Below are 24,947 nucleotides of genomic sequence, written 5' to 3'. Positions count from 1 at the left end.
CCACCAGAGCCAGGGCACGCACCGAGCCCAGAACGGAGAGAACGGAGGTGTTTCCAGTGGGTTTCCGGTTCATTGGAATAAAATATGGGGCGGCCCAGCACCGGCGGTCGCATCGGTGGCAATTGGGAAAATTGGGAGCACTTGTAAACTGCATATCACTTTGCATAACAAAGGACGTGGACGGCCGGAGAGGTACCGGTGGCAGCCCCGGGACCGGACGGACGCCCAGCATTAGGAGGGATTAATCTCGTAACACACGTACTACCGCCCCGCCCGGCCAGGCCAACCTGGCTATAAATCTGGGGTAAGTAGGTTGTAGTAACTTGGGAGAACACCGGACCAAACTTCGGGCGAGTGGTCTGTAATCGCCTCACAAATGGGTTCCCCGGACCGAAAGCGGAATAAGAGGGCCCACCGGAACGGGTGCATTAAATCATATCACCTTCGATACGCCGGCCGCCGGCCGGTGGCACGTGTAAAGCGCTACAAAATGGTCTCCCCGGTGGAGTCCCTGTGTTTGTTCGACAGCTTTCGGGAGCCTCCAGTATCGAGGGCCGATAATTCGGGCGGGCCCGGTTACCGTAACCCGGGTAACGGGTAGTTCCCCAGCCAAGTGGACCAATTTCTTTCACTAAATCATCAATCTCTGCTTTGCCGATGCATGGCACAGCCATCCACTGATACGTCGGAGGATGCACGCGCTGTAAAACCTCAACGTCCGGAAACGTGTAACACGAGAGTCCATGGGCCGCCGGGCCCCTGAGGCCCCGGTGCACGTGTGTCTGCAGCCAACATGCGCATCGACCAGGCCCCGAGTAATTGGATTAGACCTAGGCTCGTCGACTGCATTTGTTGTTCCGTTTGTTCATTGACGCTCTCTAGTCTGTGGGCTGCAAAGCTCCCTGGCGGGTCTACGCCGAAGGCAGTTTTTGTTGGACCCAGAGCTGCACCTTCCTACTTCGTGTCTTCACCACAAAAACCCCTGGGGGAACGGGGCGGGTGAATGTGTTGTGACGTATTCTGCCAAATCCGGTCATGTGTTCCATCGAAAGCTGGCCGGTGGCCAACTATGCCCATCGCTGGCAACCGCCCCGGGTGGCGAACTTTGGTCAGTGTTCGTCTAATCTTACACTCGGAAGCCCGCAACGTGGCCTCTGGTCCTAGGTGGAGTCCAGGAGTACAGGGCTCGATAGCCGATGCAACAGAGACCAGAAGTTTGGTCCGATCTCTCTAGCGAACTGCGCGGATTATAAAGCGGACGGTAAGACGCTGGCGCTGGGTGGCTATACTGGGACGCTTGGCTTCGGTCGGGAACTCCACAGATCCGCCTAGCTCGATTTCGCGCTCCTCCGGTCCAATCTACTAGACCCAGCGCTCGGCAGTCCGGCAGAGGTAATAAAAGATAAACCGTTTTACCACTAATTATCACATTTGTAACTGTAGCCTAGAGACCCGAGGTCTGGGAGGTAGCGCTCAGACCTCCGTCGACTCGGGTGCCGGTTCGCCGCACGGACAACGGCAGCAGCCGTTTCGGGTCAGAGCCGAGCTGAAGCCGAAGAAAAGGAAACACGAAAAACCACGGCGGCCCTACACGAAAGCCCAAAAACCCCAAAAACCCGGGTACACGGAACCGAACTCCGGGACTCCGGGAGGAGTACGTAAATCATGGCGGTGGTGCTGAAAGATGAAAGATCATCGGATGATTTTTTACCCCGAGGCCCCGAGGCGGATTGGGGAAGATGGAAAGCGCGCCGTGGTCGGGAAGAGTGGGCAGTTTATTAGCAAGTTTAATTGGGAAAAATATGGAACCGTTTTTCATTCGAGCGAACCCCCGAGACCCGGTTAGGAAAACCTATCCTATCGGTTCCGACGGGCGCTCAATTTGTAAACGAACGCAAAATCATATTTTCCATCTCGGTACTCTGCAGTTCCACTGAATCCACTGGATCCTAATTAAGCTTTATGGCTCCGTATAGCCGTCCGGCGTCCGGGTACATCACGTTCTCCTCATTAAAGCGCGAAAGAAAGGTCCACTTCTTCCTCAATTCTGCGCGCCCCTTCGATGCGGGGCTATTAAAGAAAACGGGCAAAAATCCACTGTTCAGTCTCGGTCAGCCAGATCCTCCCGCTCCGCCGTTGGTTCGCCATTGACCGATCGATTTCGTGTCAATTGGCGGCATCAATGGCCCCCCGAAACCGGGGGATCCGTGGCATATTTTAATAACATTTTATTTATTACTTTATACCGTGCCGATAACTGTGGCTCAACTGTCAGAGAGAGAGATGATGTGAGGATGGGGCAGCATGGGGTCTCTGAGCGGTCCTGGTCCGTTAGTTCCGTACGGTTCATGAAAATTCATCAACGTTCACGCTCAAGTCCACGTCCGTATGTGGCCTCCAGTCAGTGGTTGGCGGTGGCGGTGGGAACTTCTGACCGCGTCAATTTGGGATTGCACGGAATGGAACCGCACCAAGAGGGGATTTACTGGTTAACGTTTCGACCGGTGCCTCGGCTTCAAGAATCGAGGTAACGCACTGGAACTTCACAGGAGATTGATAGCTGCCCTGGTACATTTTTCGCTACACTTGGAAGAGTGTCCCAAACAGAGTCACTCTGTCACTCGGACCACGCAATCTTTCGCTCCCAACACTTACGAGATATTGGCCACCGAAACTCCGTCCATTTTGCCAATTGCGCTGACCGGTGTCGTGCGGCCATTACAAATCTTGGACGGGTGCAAAAGTTTTGAACATTTTGTTTTTGTGGTCACTCGCGACACAGGGAGGGCGGCTTCACGAGGTGAGCAACAGAGACGCGCCTGGACCTGGACCCGATGGGGCCGATGGGTTGCGTTGGTCTGATTTCTTTTATTACTTTATACGTACGCCGCGGCACCGGAGTACGGATTTTATGATCTGCGTTTTGATTAATCGTCAGACATCGATGAGCAGGGCCGAGTGACGAGCGCTTCTTTAGCGGTTTTTTTTCTGGTTTCATCCCCAATAAAAAAGGGTACGTTTATTTGTTAACTTTTTTGGTGCTCTGTTCCCGAGCGTCTTTTTGTCTTACCGGCGCCAGTGTAGTGTCGTTCGGATCCATTTTGAACGGACAGCATGGGCTTCGAATTCGATGCGAGTTTCGTAAGGCACGGCCAGTTTCGGCGTTCACGTGGTAACTCACTTAGGAAATGGCGGCGCAGCCGTTTGTCACGTGGTGCGCGATTACATTAGGCACTTTTGGTGGAATACTCCACAAATGGAGGGCCATACCATAAGGGTCCCAGGGCTGTTTATCATTTACGCTTCCAGACATCATCGTCGAATCCTAGGACATAGTCGTTGCACAAAATAAGACAACCCAACCCGAAGAAAATAAGTAAACACTGAATTCGGTCAAATTAATTAGACAAAGAGTGAGGGACATTCAAAAATGTGTGTAATGCTTCATCAACAGAAATGCAAACTATCAAAAAGCAATTTTTGTTAATAAACCATTTTTGTGACTAGTTACGTTATATTCAATCCTTTTTTGGTCCCACTACGTTTGTGGGCACCATCAGTAACTTAAAACAGTTCAAAAGAAATGCCTGCAGACCTTAAAATCGATCCTAGCTCCTCGGGATATTCACATTATTCACAAAAAAACATTACAAAACTAGCTCAAACAAGCACCATAACCCATTATTTATTGAAGTTAGTGCTTTAATGCATTCCCTTTAAATAAGTTACATCTAATACTGAAAAGTGGAATAGTTTTCTTGAAGTTTAACTAAATGTTCTTCAATTGACCTATGATTAATTTATAAAAAAGCTAAGCAACCCTTTCGATAAAGAAACTGTAAAATGTCGACTGATGAGAAGAATTTTATATTTTGTTGGATGGGATTTTATATACCTTACCTGTGCTAAAAGTCTATCATCGAGGTTAGTTCATAGACTCTCTCTCTCGTTCTATGGCCGATTTGATTTTGATTCACCGTGGATTTTTCAAACACACCAATCGAGCCAGAAAGAAGCGCAAACAAAAATCAATCCCGATTGCAAGCCGCGCAGCGAAGTGGCACGCACTCCGCGGATAGGTTGGACCGATAAAAGGATTTAAGCCCCACTAATATACGCAAACCGCTCCACACATACACACTTGCGTACTCTCGCGTAAACGCGCTTTCGTAGCACAAACTGGCGTCACCGTCACATGCATTAAATGAATTAGTAGCCCTCGTTTTCCCGAGTGCTGCGATCGGTTTTTCTGCCAATTTTCACCGCCACCAGGGGCAAAAACTCGCACTTTGAATTTGGCTCATCAACCAAGCAAAACAGGAAACTAAACCGAAGGCAGGCAGCGAAAAAAAGGAACAACAGAATCTCGGGACGCGCACACAAACACACTCGCGCACTCTCGTCGTCAACGGGGTTCGTAGTAGAATGTGGGCGAGCGGCGGCACAAAACAGCCCTGCAGAAAAGGGCGCACAAAACGCGCACTCCGAAAATAGTTAACACTGGACACTGGAACTGAAGGCCCGCAGAATGTTCCCTAGCAACGCGCAGCAGATCGGTTCGACGCCGAGGTAAACCAAACAGTGCTGAGAAAAGGCGAGTGTGACAAACACACAACGCTTTCCTTCGGAGGCTCGCCGCAGACTGAAACAAAACACGTTGCCCCGATGTGGAGAGATCTCTCGCTCTCCGATCGCGACGCGCGATCGTTGGACTGTGTGTGCCGGAGCCCCAACCCGCCCCAGGGAAGCGGGGTGAGCGAGGAGCGGAATGCGTCAAAACGCGGAAGACGCCGAGAATGGAGGAATGCGAACAAAACAACAAAACACCCGAAGTCAATGTGCTCGCCGCGCGATGGTGTGCGTGACGGGGGGGCTCGGAACGTGCCGAATCGGCGCCGCGGCCACGGCGAAAAGCTTCACCGCTGAGCACGCGTACGGGCGAAAAGCTACATGATCGTAGTACTGGGTTGTTCAATAAGGTTTGCGGCTCAATAAGCAAAAAATACAATATTTTGGTTAGACACTACACTTTACTATTCTGTAGAGTTTACATCATCAGTGACGGCCTCGAGAGTTGGCTCCATACACTAACAGGTGTCGTATGCGGGTGAACTAACACATGGGCTGAAAAGTCCTGGCCCTAAACCATAAATAGCGCTAGTTTCATAATACTGCTTCTTGATGGGGAAAAAATACCGTTCAAGCAAAGCAATGGATTGAAAAGAGTTACAAGTACTCCGCTCCATCAGAAAAAAATAACGTTGGTTTGCTGACGTCAAACGTGGTCCTAGAGAAACAAAATGCCCAAAGTCTTTTTGAACGCTTGAAACGTTAAGTTGCGTGAGCCACCTGACATTGTAGAGATATCAAAAGAACATGTTGGCTTAATATTTACTGTATATATTTGACTATGAGAAAGCTCTGTTCAAAGTTAGAGCCGCCTTTGCTTACTGTTGATCAAACAATTACGTGTCGATGAAATTGAGCAGTGTGGTTTTACCACATGAATTGAGCTTCGATTTGCTCCCACATCAACCGTATTCGCCAGTATTATTATTATCAACCGTATACTCCGAGTGACTCCTGGCTGTTCGCAGACCTCAAAATATGCTCATCGGTAACAAATTTTGCTCGAATGAAGAAGTTATTACTGAAACTGAGGCCTATTTTGATACAAAAGGTCAATTGTTCTACAAAAGTGGTACTAAAACGTTAGACCAGGGCTGAAATGATTGCGTGGCTCTTGATGAAGATGATGTTGATGAATATAGGTAATCTTGAACAAAACATAACGCGTTTTCTATCTTAGGCTCTGAACTTTTCAGCCCATGTATTATTCCAACTACTCTAACTTCCATCTCCAATCGTGGATTGAGGAAACTTACTGCAGCAGGTTGCCAATTAGCTAAGGCCTAGGTAACTCTACGAATGATGTGGGTATTCAAGACACTGGCAGGTGGGTGGCTACAGAAATAACCAGTGGAGGCACGCAAAAAGTAGGGCTTCTTCGGGGTTTTGTAGAGTTCCCAACTGTTTTGGTCCGCAGGCCTACTTAGACGGCTTAGGAACACTGACACTGGATAGACGCCACGCCACCAAGTGCACATGGGGACCACTCCTTATTTCTTCTGTTTCATATGTCGAAGGTCAGCTGGATTCCCCAAAGCAATGTTCAGTAAGAAACGATAATCTATTTTAGTTTAATCTCTTTACGTCACGCCGAGGCGCAGTACAGGTACCTTCGGCACCTTGACCTCCAGAACGGGAAGGCTCTAGAAAACGTACTTAAAGCTAAGCTGCCCTACTCTAGACCTAGAGACGTAGAGGCTCAGTAATCCTGGGCATCACCGTCCGCCTCACTCGCGTACTCGTACTGCCGCTCGTCTCCGTCGTCGTCGCTCTCCTCGCCGGACTCGTCATCACCGCGGTATTTGTCTTCGCTTGCCGACTCGTCCACCTGTTCCCGGTTCACTTCCTCGTCGTAGTCGTAGTCTTCGTGGTGGCCGTCCTGCCGTTGGTCCGCTCCATCGCTCCTGCCCGCGGCCGCCTTCTCGTCCCCTTCAGGCTCGTCGTCGCCGTACGACCGCTCGAAGTCCGCATCAAATCGCACCATGTCGTAGTTATCGCCAAAGTCCGAATCATCTCGGCCGCCCTCGCCATCCCCATCGTCCAGCAAACGCTGCTCGTCGTCCACCTCGCCGAGGTAGTCGTAGGCGATCTGCTTGGCCGGCATCTTGCCGGACGCCTTCCGCTTGCCGTAGCCCTTCTCCATGCTGTCGTGCTCCTTCTCGTGGTAAACGATCGATTCGTAGCCATTGTGGTTGTTCTGCTGATTGCTACGGCCAGCCTTCGGCCTAGCCACCGGCTTCACCTTCTTCATCTGGGGCGCCTTCCGCTTGTCTCCGGCGCTCCCGATTGGACGAGCGACGCCATACTTCTTGTGCTTATCCGGATTCTCGACATCGCTGGGAAGGGAGGATAGCAGGATCCGTTCGAGGGTTATGGCCGGACTGGATCACTTACCCACGGGGGCTTCTCACCTCTGTTCTTCGGTGACTTCGTACGTCGGTTCCGGTCGATGATGGTCCGTATCGATGATTATGGCGTCCTTAAGTTCACCTACCTTTGGGGCGCTGTTCGAGTCCTCCGCACGCTTCGACTCGCCGAAGCCGGTCTGCTTTTCGTTGCCATATTTGTTGCCATCTTTCCGGTGGAAGTTCTCCCGGTGCAGATAGCCACCTTTGCCGGATTCGCTGCTCGAGCGCACGTAGCCCACCTCATTGCCATATTTGTTGCCATCTTTCCGGTGGAAGTTCTCCCGGTGCAGATAGCCACCTTTGCCGGATTCGCTGCTCGAGCGCACGTAGCCCACCTCATCGTCTTTCGAGCCGCTGCGGAACTGAGGTTCATCCGCGAGGGCACTCGGTGCGCTGTCACCGCCCTTTGCAGGCAGCGACCGTGCCTGGAGGAACTGGGACTTGGTATCGAATATTTCCGGGTACATGTGCAACGCGGAACAGTTCACGACTAGCACAAGAGCCATGGCCGCGACCGACGCCACCATGAGCTCACCACCGAGCCGCATATTTTGTCCGAATTTTAGAATCTTTCCACAAACCAACGAGACACTGGGCGACGTTCCACTGTGAAAGCTTTACCTGCGCAACGCCACGTGCGGTATGCAAATGTTTCTTGCCTTCATCGATGCAGTTTGATTTATATCCCAACGACCGCACTGACGAGGTAGGAGGTTTTCCCCGGTTTTCTGCCGCCCGCTGTGGGCTCACGATTGTGTAATGCTCTCCGGTCTTGTCAGCATTGTCCCAGAAATTTACACTCGCCAAACTGTACCATTGAGGGTTGCTGCTGGTGGTGGTTGGTCGTCTAACCAACATAGTCATTCAGGTGGAACGTCGTACGCACGCCGCTGAGCTGGTGGCATATTTCGTGCACAAGCTTCAACATCTTTACGATGCCAACTGTGGGGAGAAATTCCTCGCACTTTCGCACCTTAAACGGCCTGCCACGGCTAAGGTGCGCTTCGTTTGATGGCACTGTTGGAAGATTCTGTATTTTTGAAAAACGGTTATTGGATGGGTGGTAAACTTTACGTCTCGGTTTATTAGAATTTGGCAAATGAGCGCTGTTCAGTCGGTGATTGAAATGGTAGTCGACGATCAACTTTATCTGACTTCCTCAATAGTTAAATAAATAAGAAATTTCAAGAAATGTACAAATTAAGCATTTTTCATCAGTGCACCCTGTCACAGGAGCATTTTAACAGTGGCAAAAATCCATGAATCGAAATTTGAATTGTTGGAAGATCCCGATTTGATCCCTAGCGACTTCTATCTGTTTCCAGACCTAAAAAAGTTCATGCGCGAAAAGCGTTTTTCATCAAATGATGAGGTAATAACAGGTGAGGAAGCGTATTTTGTAGGCCTTCCAGGTTCCAGGGATGGAATTCATAAATTGGAATCTCGTTGGAAAAAGCGTATTGATTTTCAGGGAGACTAGTATACTGAATAATAAAGTGTACTCGAGGCGGTTCCCGACGATAATAGGCATTGCTTTCTACATCCACCGAGACCCAATCACCATTTCCACGTCCACGGGGCTTACTTGGTCCTCCACAGATATGCTTTTTCATTGACTGGACACACTGCACATTGCAAGCGATTAGACACCAATTTGTAGACGTTGACCGTTGGGAACTCTTTGACGCTGGCGCAAACGGGCAATGAAGTGTGCCAGTGCCACCCATCAGAGTAAAGCACTTCGGGGTTGCTGTTTTTCTCGCTCCCAAAGCCGAATCGCAGTGGACAGCGTACTGACAAGATTGATAGCCCACGAGATGCATCGAGGAATGCCGACCGAGTAATGGAGCCAACCCCTAAACCGTTGGCAAAATACCAGAGCCAGATACCAGAAGCCGCATTTTTTGTCCGTCTGTTGGGCAATGGGTTTTGTGCCCCGACAACAGCGACGGCGGCGGCGATGGCGATGGCTATAAAATTGGGCGTAAAGCGGCGCGAATTCAGTTCGACTAATCGTGGTCACGCTCCTGCCATTTCGGTGCAACGACGACGACGGACGGGATTGCGACAAATTTGCGTTGACTACGAACTGCGTGACCGTGGCAAGGTGTTTAGTATTGTTGGCGGTAATTGAGTTAAGACTTGGGTCAGTGGTTAACGAGGTTTGCTGGTTACTTTGATTGGGGAGTGTGCAAATGAAGACACCTAGAAGCGGCGTGGTTAGAAGCAGTTGATTGAACCGTGGGACCAACAACTGTTAAGCTTGATGGGCTTTTCCTTAAGTTTTTGTATGGTCAGTCCAACTAGATTCAGACTAGATTCAGAAGTCCAAAAAATATATGATTCATCGTTTCACGATATTTTGGAGGAACAAATATTTTCAGTCATCTAAGGATCTCTTAAAGTCCATATAGTGTTGTTCTTGTCTCTTTGTAATCAAACAAATAGTAATGCCCATTTGAGACCGGTTAGTTCACAGAAGCTTAACACTCCCCTGTAATTGTAGCTCATGAACAGTCCAATTGTCCTTCGACTGTTCTGTTGTCTCCATTGCGATTAATATCCGTTCCTAATAAATCACCCGTTATTACACCGACTCCAAACAGGCAACATAATGGCACTGTCAATAGTGTTGGCCATAACGGTAACTGTGGCGTTTCTGTGCCAAGCTCAGCATGATTGCCCACCCAACCCGGATTGCAGCGCCCAGTCGTCCAAGTACCGTACGATCGATGGTGCGTGCAACAACCCGGCGAACCCCTGGTGGGGTCAATCTCTGCGCCCGTACCTGCGCCTGGTGGAGGCTCATTACGCTGACGGCATTTGGGAGCCTCCCGTTACCCGGTCCGGAGCGGCTCTACCAAACCCTCGGCACCTTTCGTTGCGCTTGTTCGGTGAAACGGAAATGGCCCATCCGCGACACACCATCGTTGGCATGCAGTTTGGGCAGCTGGTGGCCCACGACGTGTCCTTCACGGCGGACGGTAGGTGTTCCTGGGGGGAATATTGTGGTGGTTGTCGGTCGAGTATTGAACGGGGGTTTTTGGTCTGCCTCCTAAGCGTACGGACTCCATTGCTGCATCGACGGAAAGATGGTCCCGAAAGCGAAAGCCTCCAGACGCTGCTTGCCAATCGAGGTAGCGCACGACGATCCGATCATGTCCGAAGCGGGTATCGAGTGTTTGAACGTGGTGCGTACGAAGACGAACCTAGAGGACCCCTGCCTACCGGTGGCGGGGCCAGCCGAACAGCTTTCCTCGGTGACGGGGTTCCTCGACCTGTCGGTGGTGTACGGGAACTCCCACTCCGAGTCCGACGGGCTTCGGGCGTACAGCAAAGGGCTGATGAAGGTGGAGCACCGGCACGGGAAGCACTGGCCACCGAGTCATCCGAACCGGACGAGGGCTTGCGATGTGACGGGCCACGACAAGGAAGCTTGCTACCTGACGGGGGATCGTCGGGCAAACCAGAGTCCACAGCTGGCCCTGCTGCAGATCGCCTTCTTGTTGGAGCACAACCGATTGGCTAGTGAGTTGTCTATTCTGAATCCCCACTGGGATGATGAGCGGCTGTTCCAGGAGGCGCGCCACATCAACATTGGCCAGTACCAGGCGATCGTGTACTACGAGTGGCTACCGATCTTTCTGGGCCATGCAAATCTGCTGCAGTACGGCGTGGTTCCGTCGTCGGCAATCGAAGACTTTGTGGATGACTACGACCCGCACGTAGATCCGTCCATCGGCAACGCTTTCGGAGCGGTCGCGCTCCGTTATTTCCACCATCTGATTGTTGGCCATCTGGAGTAAGTCTCACGTCGGCCCCGCTGTCTAGGTGTAGTTCTCAACGACGAGTACTTGATAATGTACTTGCAGTTTAGTGGAAGAGTCCATGCAACCGACCGGCGCAATCCGACTGTCGGACTGGTTGGACCGACCGTCGGTTTTGGAAACGGCCGGAAACTACGAAAAGCTCTCGCGGGGGATGGTCACCCAGCCTCACGATCGACCCAACTTGCACCTGACACCGGAGATGAAGCACTTCCTCTTTCGCCACCGTTCTCCCGTAGGGCTGGACCTGAAAGCGGTCGACATCCAGCGAGCCAGGGATCACGGGCTGGCTTCGTACAACAAGTACCGCCAGTTCTGTGGACTTCCCGTCGTCCGGCATTGGGTTGAGTTCGAGGAGATTCTACGCCCGGGGGCGTCAAGCGCCATTAGGCAGCAGTACCAAGCGCTGGACGACGTGGAGTTGGCCGTGGCTGGGGCTATGGAGCGTCTGCATGGCGACGGAATGGCAGGGCAAACCTTTACCTGCCTCCTCCTGGAACAGTTCCGTAGATCGCGCGTCGGTGATCGGTTCTTCTTTGAAAATGGCCGCTCGTCGTACTCGTTGCGCCAGGTGCGAGAGCTTCGCAATGCTAGTATGGGCCGTATCCTGTGTGACAACACCGTGGGGCTGGAAAGCATGCAGATGAAAGCGTTTCTTCTCCGGAGCGATACGAATCCGGTGGTACCATGCGGGCAGCTACCGGAGGTGGGTTTGATCCATTGGCGCTCGGTTGAACCGTGAGCGGGACGTCGGTCCGGGTTTAATTAACATATATTACGATCCTGATGGACCAATCTCCGACCCGTTGTTGGAAAAAGGAATTAATCTGAGCACAGCAAATAAACATTTGGGTAATTGATATAAACGTTGTTCGAAACACAATATAATTGAAATTGGAGTTGAAATTGGAATTGGACCCAACGGTCGCTATTTGAGTGATAGTCTCGTTACATATTTGTGTTTGTGATCCCGTGGGTCATTGGGCCGTTAAGTCAGTTTATGCACACGCCTGGTACAATATTTTAGCTTTATGCGAAATTGAAAAACGAGAAACAATTTTTATAGAAATAGTTGGACTAGGCATGTAGGTGTATAGTATCTTAGATGGACGTCATTGGAATAGTCGAACATAGTCGAATAAAATTTTATATGTAAATGCCGGATTTAAAAATTCCTATTATAAAAATTAACATATTGATACAAAGACCAGAGAGATAAAAACTTGATAAAGGCTAAGTGAAACATTTCCAACTATTCCTTCCGGTCTGTGAGCATTTAAACAGTATTCCAGAGTAGTTTTTTGCGACTTATTCTACTACAGACAAACTCATCAAAATTATGAGGCCTAAGCACCAAATCGGCTAATATTCCAATAATAATCTGCATTCACATTATAGCCGATGAACGCATTGACGCGTCATTGTCGTTCGTCAGATTATTTGCTTGCGTTGCGTTCACTTAAAACAACAAACGATACAATCTGTTCCGTTCCCACCATCAAAGCGTACCATATTTACTTCCATTTCAAGCGCTCGGCAGGGTGCTCCGTGTCCGAACAAAAGGCCCACTCAAACACACATAAATAGCATAACGTTTTTATGATGCTACCATTCAATGGCTAATACCTAAACGTCCGTCGGTGTCGATTTCCATTCCGTAGAAAGTCATAAATTTATCCCGAAACGGGCGCAATGCGATTGGATTTCAATCTCCCATTTGTCAACGGTGGCCCTCCACCGCGCATGGCGAGCCATGTAATGATGTTCTAATTATGCTCTCACCATTTTTGCGTCCCCCAGAACAATTAGCCCGTCCGGCGTGATATCATTGATACCGACGAAGGGAAAGAAAAAATACACCAACGACCAACGACAAATTACACTCCACAATGGCTGCCCACAATAGTGCAACAGAAACAATTGCAAAAACGGGCGCAGGCCGGTATCCTACTAATAAAGACCCATACCGCCCATTAGACCGCCCCACCGCGGAAACCGGGATTTCGGTTTCAGTTGATTGTGGCGAGCAATAAACGCGTACATCAAACCCATCTGCCAGCCATCATCACCGGGCCACCGGGTAAGCGAGAGGCCCTAATTTATCAGATCGACCTTTTGTGTGTGCTTATGATGGGCACTGAGTATCAATTACATCGCCATTTTATTTATGTGCGCCTGTGTTCCGGGGCTTGGGTTATAAATTATGTGATAGGCAGGGTCTCGGGCGGCTCTTTATGGGCTGTGCGAGGTTCATTTGGGTGCGCCCAACTTGAGCGGATTAACCGTGACCACCGGATTCCAGTGAAACCAACGAAAAACCGTACGCAATGCAACCGACCGTCAGCGTTTTCGACTGGCTGTCGGTGGTGATGGTTGCTGTGAGCTGCCAGTGCTCTAGTGGTGCGATGCTGGAGTCCTGCCCGGTGGTTGGGTCGTGTGTGGACGAAAACTCACCGTACCGCAGTATGGATGGATCCTGCAACAGTTGGTACAATGCGCTGTACGGTACACCGTACCGACCGTACCGGCGGCTACTTCCGGCCAAGTACGCCGACGGAGTCTCGGAACCGGCCCGGATGCGCTCGGGCACACCGATGCCCAACGCTCGCCAGCTGTCGATGGCACTGTTCGGCGAGACGGAGCAGCGGGACGGGCGCAGCACCATCGTCAACATGCAGTTCGGGCAGCTGGTGGCCCACGATATGAGCTTCACGGCCGACGGTAAGTTGCGACACAGAAAATCCTCTCAAAATATTTGGGAAATTCGTATTGAGGCAAGTTAAAACGGCGTAATGCAAAGGAAATGCTTTAGTGAACTTGAAAATATGTAGTAAAAAAAAAAGGCAAAGCATAATGAAATGCAAAGGAGTAAAGCGTCAAATAGGGCAGGGATTTCGAGCAATAGAACAAGAAAAAAAGAAACAAAGAGTATACAAGAGTAGACACGGAAAGAAAAAAGTGAATAAGTGATCACAGTTTGTACTTTCTCGCTCGACAGTGTTCGGTGTAAAGTGCTGCCCCGGTGGACGAAAACTTCCGGAGGATCAGCTTCCGCCGCGCTGTCTTCCGCTGCCGGTGCCAGCGGATGACCCGGTCTTGGACCGCGCTTCCGGTATCGAGTGCATGAGCATGCTGCGCACCAAGACGACCCTCGAGCATCGGTGCGCCACCAACTACGGCCAAGCGGAGCAACTCTCGTCGGTGACCGCGTTTCTCGACCTGTCGATCGTATACGGTAACCACGCTGGCCAGACCGCGGGCCTTCGGGCACACCACGGGGGCGAGATGTTGGTAGAGCACCGCGGTGGTAGTGATTGGCCTCCGCGTAACCCGAACGCGACCGCTCTCTGCCAGATGCTGGACGAGTCGGACGTGTGTTACCAAACCGGAGATCTACGGTCGAACCAGAGCCCTCACTTGGCGATCCTTCAGATCGCGCACCTGCTCGAACACAACCAGTTGGCTCGGGAGCTGCACCGTCTGAATCCGCACTGGGACGACGAGCGGCTGTTTCAGGAGGCTCGGGCCATTAACATCGGCAAGTATCAGGCGATCGTGTTCAACGACTGGCTGCCGATCTATATGGGACGCGAGAATATGCTCGTCCGCGGACTGCTGCACCGGCAGGTCGGTGAGGGTGAGTTCGCCGCGGACTACAACCCACTGGAGGATGCGACCGTCAGCAATGAGTTTGGGACGGCGGCGTTCCGTTACTTCCACAACATGATCGTCGGACAGCTGGAGTTGAGTCGTCCAGATTGACCCATTTCTCAGGTGCTCTCACTGATCCATGCACCCTTTTTTTGGATTACAGTTTTTACGGAACCGCCGGGCAGCCGAGTGGCTCGATCCGTCTATCGGATTGGCTGCGCCGTCCGGCCGTTCTGGAGCGGCACAATAACCGTGAACTGCTGACACGTGGCATGGTCAGCCAACCGCACGACACTCCGAACGCAGACTTCTCGCCCGAAGCCAAGCATCACCTGTTCCGCAACCAGCGACGCTACGGGGCGGATCTGAAGGCGATCGACATCCATCGGGCTCGGGATCACGGGTTGGCGAGTTACAACGATGTCCGCGACTGGTGTGGACTCGAGCGGGCCACCAGCTGGCAGGATCTGCACGGGACGCTGGCACCGGAAGTCGTGGAACGGTTAGCCGCCTGGTACGAAACCATAGACGATGTCGAGTTGGCTGTGGCGGGTTCGCTGGAACAACACCATCCTGGGGCTACCGTTGGGCCCACATACCTGTGCATCCTGATGGAGCAATTCCGAAGGACGCGCACCGGCGATCGGTTCTTCTTCGAAAACGGACAACTGGGAACCGGGGCACTTCAGGTGGCACAGGTCCTGGAAATCCGCAAAGCCTCGGTCGCTCGGCTGCTGTGCGATAATACGCCCGGGTTGGCGCAAATCCAGCGCAATGCGTTCTTCTTGGCTGACGACGGGCAGAATCCGGTCGTTGAGTGTGGCGAAATCGATGAGGTGAACCTGGAACCGTGGCGGGAACGATCATCATCAACATGAGCACCGTAAAGCAAGTGAATTTTTCGCAACATTCTCCCGGAACCAGTCAAGTGACTCATTAACCGGCGGATGGAAACAATTCAAGGATACGTATTTTAAATCTACTGTATTTAACAAACAATAAGTTACAATCACATTGTGCGAACGAAGTAAATAACTTACAAAAAAGCCAACCTTAATCTGCTGTAAGTTGAATGTAAATTTGGATCATTTGACAACGGTGTCGATAAACGCTAGTAAGAGAAAAGACCACTCAAATCCGTAGCACTGAGTACCCTTAATAAATCCTACTCAATATTCGTGAGCTTCCTTCCATGCCACCGTGGAGTGCATTTGGGAACGAGAACAATGACTTTTAAATCCGACTGTGCCCAATGCTCGGACTACATGCACTGGCACCGGCACGGCACTAGATTATTCTAATGAACGAATGATTTATTTCTGGCGCAGGCTTAGGGCAGTGCAGCCGGCTGCAGCACTGCGGTTGCCACAATCGCTGCCTTTCAAAGCACTGGCATCAAAATTACGGACCGTCAAAATGCTATTTTCGCATTAATGCTGAGCATTTACAATCCGGCCCGGTGGACCGACCGATTCGCGAGTCCATTTGGAAACAGTCCACCCGACGTCAGTTCCTGTTTGCTTTCGGGGGCGAGATGCTGCAGCATAATCCCGCATCAGGTGAGAGAGCGAGCGAGTGAGACGGGGAGAGAGAGAGAGCTTTCGCGAAGGTATGCAAAACCCGCGGTGCTCAGGCTTCACGTTCGGTAAATCATCATTTCATTATATCCCTGCGCTGCCGTCGCCGCCGGTGGCCAATGCGCCGGAAATGCAGTCAGAAAGGTGCATCGTGGAAGGTGCACTGTTTGCACTTTGCATAGCGAGCGAACGCCAGCAGCCAGCAGCTGCTCTGGCAACCGAGAGTTGACCGGCGCTGGATGGATTGCTGCAGGTGGCGATCCCATTCAGCGATCGGCTGGCACTGCATTTATTTGGCACCGTCCGTGTGACGCTCGGGAGTCGCTGCAGCGTGCATTTCCATGTCACCAGAAGGCACAAGACACACACATTTCTCGCGTCCGTCGGCAATCCGCATCGCAGGCGTGCCTGGCGCCAATGACATTTCCCTAGCCAGCGCCAGAGGGCGCTCATACGAGCGCGTGTCGGTTGATTTTCCCGGGTTTTCGCGTCTTGCAGTCTTGCAGGGGTTTGCTTATCGGAATCGCACCTGCAACGAGGGCCCTTTTGGTCCTTTTTCGTGCTCTGGCCGTTTCTGGCGGCGATTCTTCATCAATAGAAGGCACAATTCGGTCAGCTTAAGGCCAGAGACTCAATCCGCTTGAGACGTGAGTCGTTACAGGCATTTGAAATGTTAATGTAACGATACATTGTTATTTCGTTTGCGATTCGGACAAACAGTTCTTTCTGTACCTATCTCGTGAATGACTGTGTTTTAATTACAAATACACTGTGTTTTGTACTCTTACATGACTTTTAGTTTAAGTTAAGTATTTTCAAGATTTCGAAAGATTGTTAAGGATTTTTTCAATATTTCAAATAATTGGTCCGTGGAAATAAAGGAATTTTTTTAAAGTTAATTTATTAAAAATATATTTCTATCAAGTTTAGCCTTCATTACCATTGCAAACAAATTACCGATTTTTGTCCCATAAAATGACTGACATTCAAATATCGAATCTAACTCAACTGGTTGTTAAAATTAATAAAATTACAGAGTTGAATTCCGCACATCGCTCCTGAAGCCGACGGCCATTTTCAATATTCACCTTGAAGTTGACATAAATTACTGTTAATTTGTGCATCATTTTGATTTTTCATGGTAAAAGAGGGATTCATAGTTTATTTCTCCACCAACTTTGCCAATTAATAAAGTTTTACATCGTTTGATACGATTGTTGTATGGTTGGGGAACATTTAGCGTCAGCCAATTGTATTCTCCTTAGTTTGTAGTTGAGCCACGTGATATTACTTGCCTGGAGTTAAGCTTCCACTTCAAACGTGTTCAACAGAGTTGATTTTAACATAGTAATTTAATATTATCATCAAGCGCACTAAGTTAACCACACCATTCTGACGAAGGACAATATATTCAACAAATTTATCTTCACCTGACAAACATTTCTTCGTCGTTTTTTTAGCACACAGGCGCAGCATACGTGGTTCCCGGCTGATGGAACCCGCAACAATCAGCAACACCGGGCCACTGGCAACCCGTTTGCAAGGGGCAGCATCTTTCGAGCCACCGCCATCACCGTCCTTCCCATAAATTTGTCCTTCGGCCCGACCCGTCAACGGTGCGGGCGTGCATTAACTGCTCACGTGTGCACACGTGTAATTAATGGCATAATTGCATTCCTTTCTGCTGGACCCCCAAACCCGGTCAAGCTATCTCTTTCGCCGACTTTTTACGCCAATTGATAATAAAAACAACATGGCGTTTCCGGTCAGCGGCGCCGGTGGCAGGCGTAATGCATTTATTTATGGACCTCCGCGGACAGTGCATTTGTTGTTGCATTTTTATATTCGCCTCCATGACCCACCCAGCTCAACCAGCGCCGGTTGCTGTTAATTTAGTGGTGCGACGACGAGTCGTCGGAGCCATTATTGCCTGCCCCGAAAGGCCGTCCCTTTTTTTTTTGGTTTCGTCACGGTTAATTATTTATTACACACCGCATTGTAATCGGGCCGGCGCATCGGCGCTGATTTAGTTGCGATATGGAGACCGCCCGTCCCGTCCCCGTGGTCCTTCGAGAGCCATTTCCGGTGCGGTCCAACGGTGACCCCATCGGGAACATTTCACGAGCAATTATCGAAACAATACGGTTTATTTACATTTCCTGTTGCGTTTTGATAATGCATGTTTGCGTATTGCACGTTCACGCTTCGGGCTGGGCCACCCGCGCTGGCTCCTGTTTCCGGGTGTCGTGTTCGTGTGTGTGTGTGTGTGTGTGTGTGTGTGTGTGGCGAAAAAAGGACCTGCAAATGACGATAAATGGCAAACGAGCATCCAGTGGGCCGGGGTATCAGTTTCCTTGATTGGTTTCCCACCACGTGACAGGCCGGGACCAGGGATGGCCGACGAATTGACAGGTGCGGAGGGGGGGGCTAGTGGGCGGAGAATAATCCGAAGGACAATTTCCTTGTGACAGGTAGCAGAGCCGGCCATAAATCGATGCTCATGCTTTATTCAGCTTCAGCCCCGACGGCTGGGGTCCAGGTTCTTGTTGAAATATTGGGCCGCTAGCGATAACGGGGGAGTTCCGGTTCCGGTGCATTGTAAAACTATGCTACTCCTGCTAATGGTATGCACTTTGCCGGTGCAGGAGGTACCAACGGGTGGGACGAGTGGGTAGTTCGGAGAAAATATTAATGACCGGCCAGTGTTTTGATTGGGAATTAAATCAATTTGTATGATTGCGGCGACAAACTATGTTTCATGCTGATGGACCCGACCGGCCCGGGCCAAATTACACCCCGGACACCGCCTGGTTCGTGCACAACAACCATTTTCGATTTGCATCAGCCGACGGGTAGCGAGCAAATGGTAGTGATGAATGCAGCAGTCGAAGGCCTATTTTTATTTGCTGCTGATGCTCTGGAATTAGTTTACCCCACGGTAACAGCTCGCCATTGAGTGGAAACGAAACCACTGTTTGACAGGCACTTTATTGATATTCCCTATTGTCCGTCCGTCTACGTATTACATGTTTATAGACTTGGATTACCACCGAAGCTTCGAAGCCGAAGCATTACCACCGATTGCTTCGAAGTAGCATTCTTTGTCGGCTGTCATTCTAAACTACGCAAACAAAGCTATTTCTGGGGAACCATTTTGTGAGCCGAGCGGAGAGTTCAGAGAATTGTTCAGAAACCGCATGACAAGAGGGAAACATTGTTACCGGCGACAGTACGACCCTTCCGGAAAAAAGGGGTCTAATTCATGTTGTGAAATCTGTCCAGCTCTACAAAGAAAACATTGTTTTTGTATTCAGCAGGTTGCCAGCAATTATTTTCAACAGCTACCGCAGCTTGCGCAGGTTGCGCAGGTTGAAACGAGTTTTGGTAGCTTAGCATGCCTGTGAGACATTACATTTAACAAAACAATCATTAACCAATCACTTCTTGTTGATCTTTGGACTCTACTTGAACCACTGTCTGGGATTTTTATTTGTTAAGAACAATCCATAAATCGGAAAGTGCAATCAATATATTTCTGTTGTACCAAAAACTTTTTACAATTGGTTCTTCCTTACCAATTGGGATTGGTTAAGGCTCTAGTAACTATTTAAGAAAATCTTTTCCTTTTATCCACAATGCTGTAGCACCTGACGACGCTTTCGTGACGAAAATCTTACGATGCATTGGAGTACTTTATGTAACATATAATCATCGCCAAATTTGTATAAATAGATTTGCAAAGTTCTCCTGCGGTTCGTAGTTTAAATGGTAATTATAGTATTTAAACATTAAAAAAGCCTAACAACGTTTGTGCTGTAGAATTCAGAAGCTCATTCAGAACCAAAATGTGTTTATATAGCACGAGTCGGCAAACTCGCTTGAATGAAGCCCATTTTAGAAAGCCACGCTTTCGGTTTTTTGTCAAACTTCACAAGTAAGGGCCACAAAGGCACCCTTGTATACATATAACGGTTTCGTGTCAGTTCGAAACACTGTCGTTTGAAGTTAACCACTCAAATGCGTCCAACAAACATTACTCGGATCGCACGAAGAAAGAACTATTCATAAAACAGATGTTATGGTTGAGTCCTGCTTCTCGGAAAGTGCCCCCTTTCTCCGTCGTCCATCCGTCGATACCGTTCGGAGTGCAGTGCGCCTGTGGTTAAGCAAACCAATTTCGATTCGACTTTCTACTGCAGCAAACCCAACATCTCGAGGCACTCGGGGCGTCTGCCGAGAGGGCAGCAGGTAATTGTAACACAATATGGCCCCCCGCCGGATCCTACTTCCGCTTGATGACGTCAGTCGGTGCAGCATAAATCAGCCAAGCTAATGCACCGGGCCGTGCCGTGCACCGTAAATACCGGGACGTCCCGGGACATCGTCACAAATCATATCGAATGTTTTTTTAATGAGCCCATGGCTGCGACCGGGATCCTTCCGGTGATCCCTGTGTCCTCTCGGTGATGTTTCAATGCGCTCCGGTGTGCCCGGTGACGATGGCTCTTTTCCCTTCGTTTTCTTTTTCAGTTCTCTGCTCGGCTCTCGGAGAGTTTCTCGGGAAAGAAAAATACGCCTGCAAGCTGCAGCGGGGTGTTGGGTGTGCGGACATCCAGCCCGCACTCTAGGGTGGTCCCTGCGAAGGTTGGGCTGTAGGGGAACGGACACAGGATACGGGCGGATCGTGTCCCGATTTGCAAATTGTACTCCGAAACGCCTTTCTCTTGCCAGTGTTTTGTTTTGATTCCCGTGTGCCCGGCCCGGCCCGGAGGCGACGAAGTGACAGCCACGGGCCGGAACGGCACGGGGGGGGGGGGGGGCCCCCAGTGTCTCTCTGTGCGCCATTGTTTCGCCACTCGGTGTGGGGCTCTAGTGTGCAGTTTTATCATGAATTTTTCAGTGGATCGTTCTAACGATTTGCAAATATGTAACACGTTCGAACGTGACGCTCTTGTGCGCTCTTGGGTCTCGTTCAGGACTGATTCCAGGACTGTTCCAGGGGGATGTTCGGAATATGCTTGACACGGTACCGCGCCGCACTGTGGTTGTTGCCAACCGTCGCTCCCTGGCAAGCGCCTCCAAAGGGCTGGCTGCCATTTTTCTTCTGCATCGCCCATCGGCCGTCGGAGTCTTTTGAAGCACCCCGGAGAATATGCACATATTTACGAGCCTCGTGGAACCGAGGACTGGATTATTTGTCTCTCGATAATGGCACACACACACAGTGCCCGGTGGATAATGACCCGGACCGGGTTGGCTGTGGTTGGCGATAATGTGAGGCGATATTTTGTATCGCCTCCGACGACTCTGACTCTGGCCCCCTTTTTGGGCGCCAACCGCCATTTCCGCGGTGCGTGATGACTAACCACACCATTACACGATGGGGGTCGGACTAAAGGGTAGGTTACTATCGGCTTGTCAACAGTGCATTTGCATTACCCCGTCCCGGAACCCTCGGGGCCAGGGGGCAGGATCTCGGCGGAATCCTGCCCATATCCAGTGGCGTGTGTGGCGTTGTCGAACAGGACATGGTCTCTAAGTAGTGCTGCCAATGGGGTGAAAGACAGAAAGCGAGAGAGAGAGAGGCAAAGAGAGAAACAGAGAGAGAGAGAGCGTGTTGTGGTGGCGGCCACTCAAATGTAACCGAAAAGTCATGTTCGCCATTATTCTTCGATGTACAAAACATTTAATGTTAAATTATGCAAATAAATCTTAGCCCCTCGCGTTCCGCATGCATCCGGCACCGGTCAGACCGGCCTACAGTCCTACGGAGTCCTAGTCTGTAGTGATAACATAATGGACTAGGTCCAGTCCACGCTTTCTGGAGCCGATAGAGTCTGGGGCTCGTGGAGCTCTCCGAGAGTGTGTCCTGTACCGGAGTGCGATTTTGATAGATACCGCCGGGAGTCGGGCAGGACCGAGGACGGCCGGAAGTCGGAAGTGGGCAGCACCGGCCGGCCCACAGAATGATTGCTCTGTTTGCTCTGCTCTGGCGCGATATCGGGACCCCGACTTGGGACCCGATGCCCCGGCTGCTGTTGTGTTGTGTCGTTAGCCATTCACAACCCTGGATTGCCAGTAGTTGGCGTGTCTGATTATCGAGTGTCCTTAACGGGTCTGGTCTCTGCCCGGGTGGACTTGAGCTCTCGCCGGTTTGCCCGACCCCGGGACTTCTGGAGGGCTTTCGATTTGAAGAACTCAATTTGAATGCCTGCCTAGCGGCGTTTCCTAGCGAAATTGCATTAAAAACTTACTTTCTGCCAGTCCCGTGGACTTCGTCACGAGCACGTCGTCATGCAGCCGGAGCAGGAGAGGACCAGCCGGGCAAGGACATCCCGCCGTCCCGTCTATCAGCTATTAGATTTGATAACACTGTGCTGGGAAATATTAAACGAAGCCATTGCATCGGACGCCACCGACGACGAGTGACGATGCTCTCGACGCAATTTTGTAGCTCGCTGCGCAACACTCGAAGTGTTGCCGTTTCTCGGAATGCTAATAAGGCGGTGATGTATCTTCATCCGTCCTGGTCCTGTGCATTATTGTCGCCCTCGTAACGCTCCGGTGCTCGACACGGCACCCGATTTGCCAACGATGCCACTCGAGCGCCCCGACAGTAGCAGCAACAGCAGCAGCAGTTGTTGTGTACGTGCGTCGGGGCTAATGTTATGCAAGTTTTAATGACAATTGTATAACTTTCTGCCTCGGCAGCCCAGCCGGGAGCGGGAACGGGCGACGATTTGCTGAAACAATCGGTCTGCCCGCAAACGGTCGCTGCCGGGTCGCTCAAGTTTTCCGCTCCGGGCCGTTTGGTGAGGTTGTGTCAGTTTTTAGACTAACATTTTAAAATGAAATTATCACCGTGCGGCGCCGGCAGGCAGCGGCAGCTCGTTTAATTGTGATTTCCCACCCCACGGCAGCGACCGGGGAGCGGTGCGTGTCCTTGGCTTTGCGAAGGGCTTAAACGGGCGAGATGAACGGCACATAATCAGCTAATTTCGTATATTCGCGCATCGCGCAACGTACGCGTACGTTGGTCTTGACATTTGGCAGACGGATGATGGTTTTGTGTTATGATTTTTGATAGGACTTGTTTGGCCGAACAGAGCTAAGAGCTACTGAACGGGTCATCGTTTCAGGAGTTTTGGAGCATGCGAATAGGATTTCCTTCCAACTTCCAGGATTGGATCATTATTTGATAAGCGGATAACAGAGAGAGAAAGAGACATTAAAAGTACTGAAGAACTGAAACTATTATCGATTTCGAGATTATGAAACTATGGACACTCTATGCGCTTAGCTTTATTCGTCTCTTTGCCAACTATTCAAACATTAATTTATTGATCGTCGTTGGCATGAATGGATTCGGTTGGTCGTTGTCATTGTTTTTAGTGCTTCTTGTGGAATGGTCCAAAATTCTCATGTATTGGCTTGTGTAAGCCATGTGTACACAAGTGTCATTCGAGAGAGAACTTTTCGATTATTACTGCTGAGCTGATGTTGTTCCAGGGTTTGCCGTATCTAGGACAGAGTTGTTGAGAGTGGGCCTTGTTTTTAAACTGGCCCTCTATGCTGATGTCGAAGAATAACGTATCGTCAGACTGTCTTCAGTGCTGTTTCGAATTACGAATTTGTAGAGTTCATTTACCGAGTTCAAATTGCGAATAAAAAAGTCAAGACCTGTTCAAGAGCAACAGAAACTTAGGCACCCTTTCGTCGCTTTTGGAACTTAGGATCATGATTTCAAAGCAAATGAATGATTACGATACATGTCATGCAAATACTTAACGCATAAACAACTTACGTTTGCAGCATTTCGGTCGCGCATCAAATCACAACCTCACGGGACATAACGTTGGTCTGTTTAGTTAACATGATGCTAGAAAAAAATCAAATCCTTCACCGCCCGCAATGACAGCGGCAAGAAACGAGGGTCCCCCAGGTACCGTTTGCAGAACCGGGGAGGGAGTCGCATGTCTTTAGCTGCCAATCCAGTTGCCGCGGTGTGGAAGGCATCTTGGCCGGAATCTCGTTTTCCACATCAACACTTCAGACAACGTCCGATCAGATTTCTTCCACTTGAGGCTTCCACGGCGTAAACCGATCCCAGGTGTGCGGTGGCACGCGACCACTCGCCAGGAGCCGCAGCACTAGTCTCGCGATTAATTATAAACGTTACGCTACGGATTGTGCGTTCCAGTGATTGGTTTGCGGATAAAAGTCAGGTGGCCCGACTGTTTGGCAGCAAGGTGGGAGGGATCCGATTTGGCTCTTCGGTTCGATGTTCGACACTAATCAGAAACCCATCAGAAGGCGAGGCGAGCTCAATTACAAGCCTCCCACTGGTCGACTATTGGGGATCTGGTCTTCTCGAGAAGCCCGAGACCACAGGTCTTATGCAAAACAACAGACACACACGCCGAGGCTTTGACGGGTCGGTATCTTCGGGCTTGATGATTAATGGGATCTTAAGTAGCTCATCGAGATGGGACACCGGAGAGTACAAGCCGAATTAATTTGTTGTTGCAGTCAGCTGTGGGCTGACACTCGAGATGTCGGCCCCGGTCGGTTGCGGTCACTCGTGATGGGTTTCTAATTGCTTTTAGATGAACCGCTGGGTGATTTAGATTTAGTGGAACGGTGGGCGCTCGTAGAGTTTCGAGTAGGTTTTTCCAACAAACCCGTAGTTTTCGTGAGATTTTGAGTTTCAAAGTGGTCTCTGAGGAGCGACAAGGTACGTGTGTGAATGGGCCGATTTCTCCTGTCCAATATGGCTGCTTCGAGTAGCTGTTCAATACAGTTGAAGAAAGAAGCATTTTTGATTGATTCAAGGAAACGAAAGGAATGCTTTTCTT

General features: G+C 50.3%; 2 protein-coding genes across 2 annotated transcripts; one reads left to right on the top strand and one right to left on the bottom strand.

Annotated features, from left to right (window-relative positions):
• Nucleotides 1–6,164: 6,164 nt before the first annotated feature.
• On the bottom strand, nucleotides 6,165–7,585 carry LOC128278569 (uncharacterized). Its single transcript, XM_053017298.1, has 3 exons — nucleotides 7,373–7,585; nucleotides 7,041–7,276; nucleotides 6,165–6,965 (listed from the first exon to the last, which is right to left on the bottom strand). The coding sequence occupies exons 1-3, from the start codon at nucleotides 7,583–7,585 to the stop codon at nucleotides 6,329–6,331; spliced, it is 1,086 nt and encodes a 361-aa protein (XP_052873258.1). The 3' UTR covers nucleotides 6,165–6,328.
• A 2,066-nt stretch (nucleotides 7,586–9,651) lies between these two features.
• Nucleotides 9,652–15,393, top strand: LOC128278568 (uncharacterized). The gene is made up of 7 exons (XM_053017297.1): nucleotides 9,652–10,021; nucleotides 10,098–10,839; nucleotides 10,910–11,570; nucleotides 12,842–13,081; nucleotides 13,255–13,585; nucleotides 13,863–14,607; nucleotides 14,679–15,393. The coding sequence occupies exons 1-7, from the start codon at nucleotides 9,652–9,654 to the stop codon at nucleotides 15,391–15,393; spliced, it is 3,804 nt and encodes a 1,267-aa protein (XP_052873257.1).
• The last annotated feature ends 9,554 nt before the right edge of the window (nucleotides 15,394–24,947 follow it).

Source organism: Anopheles cruzii, chromosome 2 (genome assembly GCF_943734635.1).
Source record: "Anopheles cruzii chromosome 2, idAnoCruzAS_RS32_06, whole genome shotgun sequence".
NCBI lineage: Eukaryota > Metazoa > Arthropoda > Insecta > Diptera > Culicidae > Anopheles > Anopheles cruzii.
The sequence above is the reverse complement of the archived record's forward strand: the minus strand, read 5'-3'. Positions and strand labels throughout refer to the sequence as shown.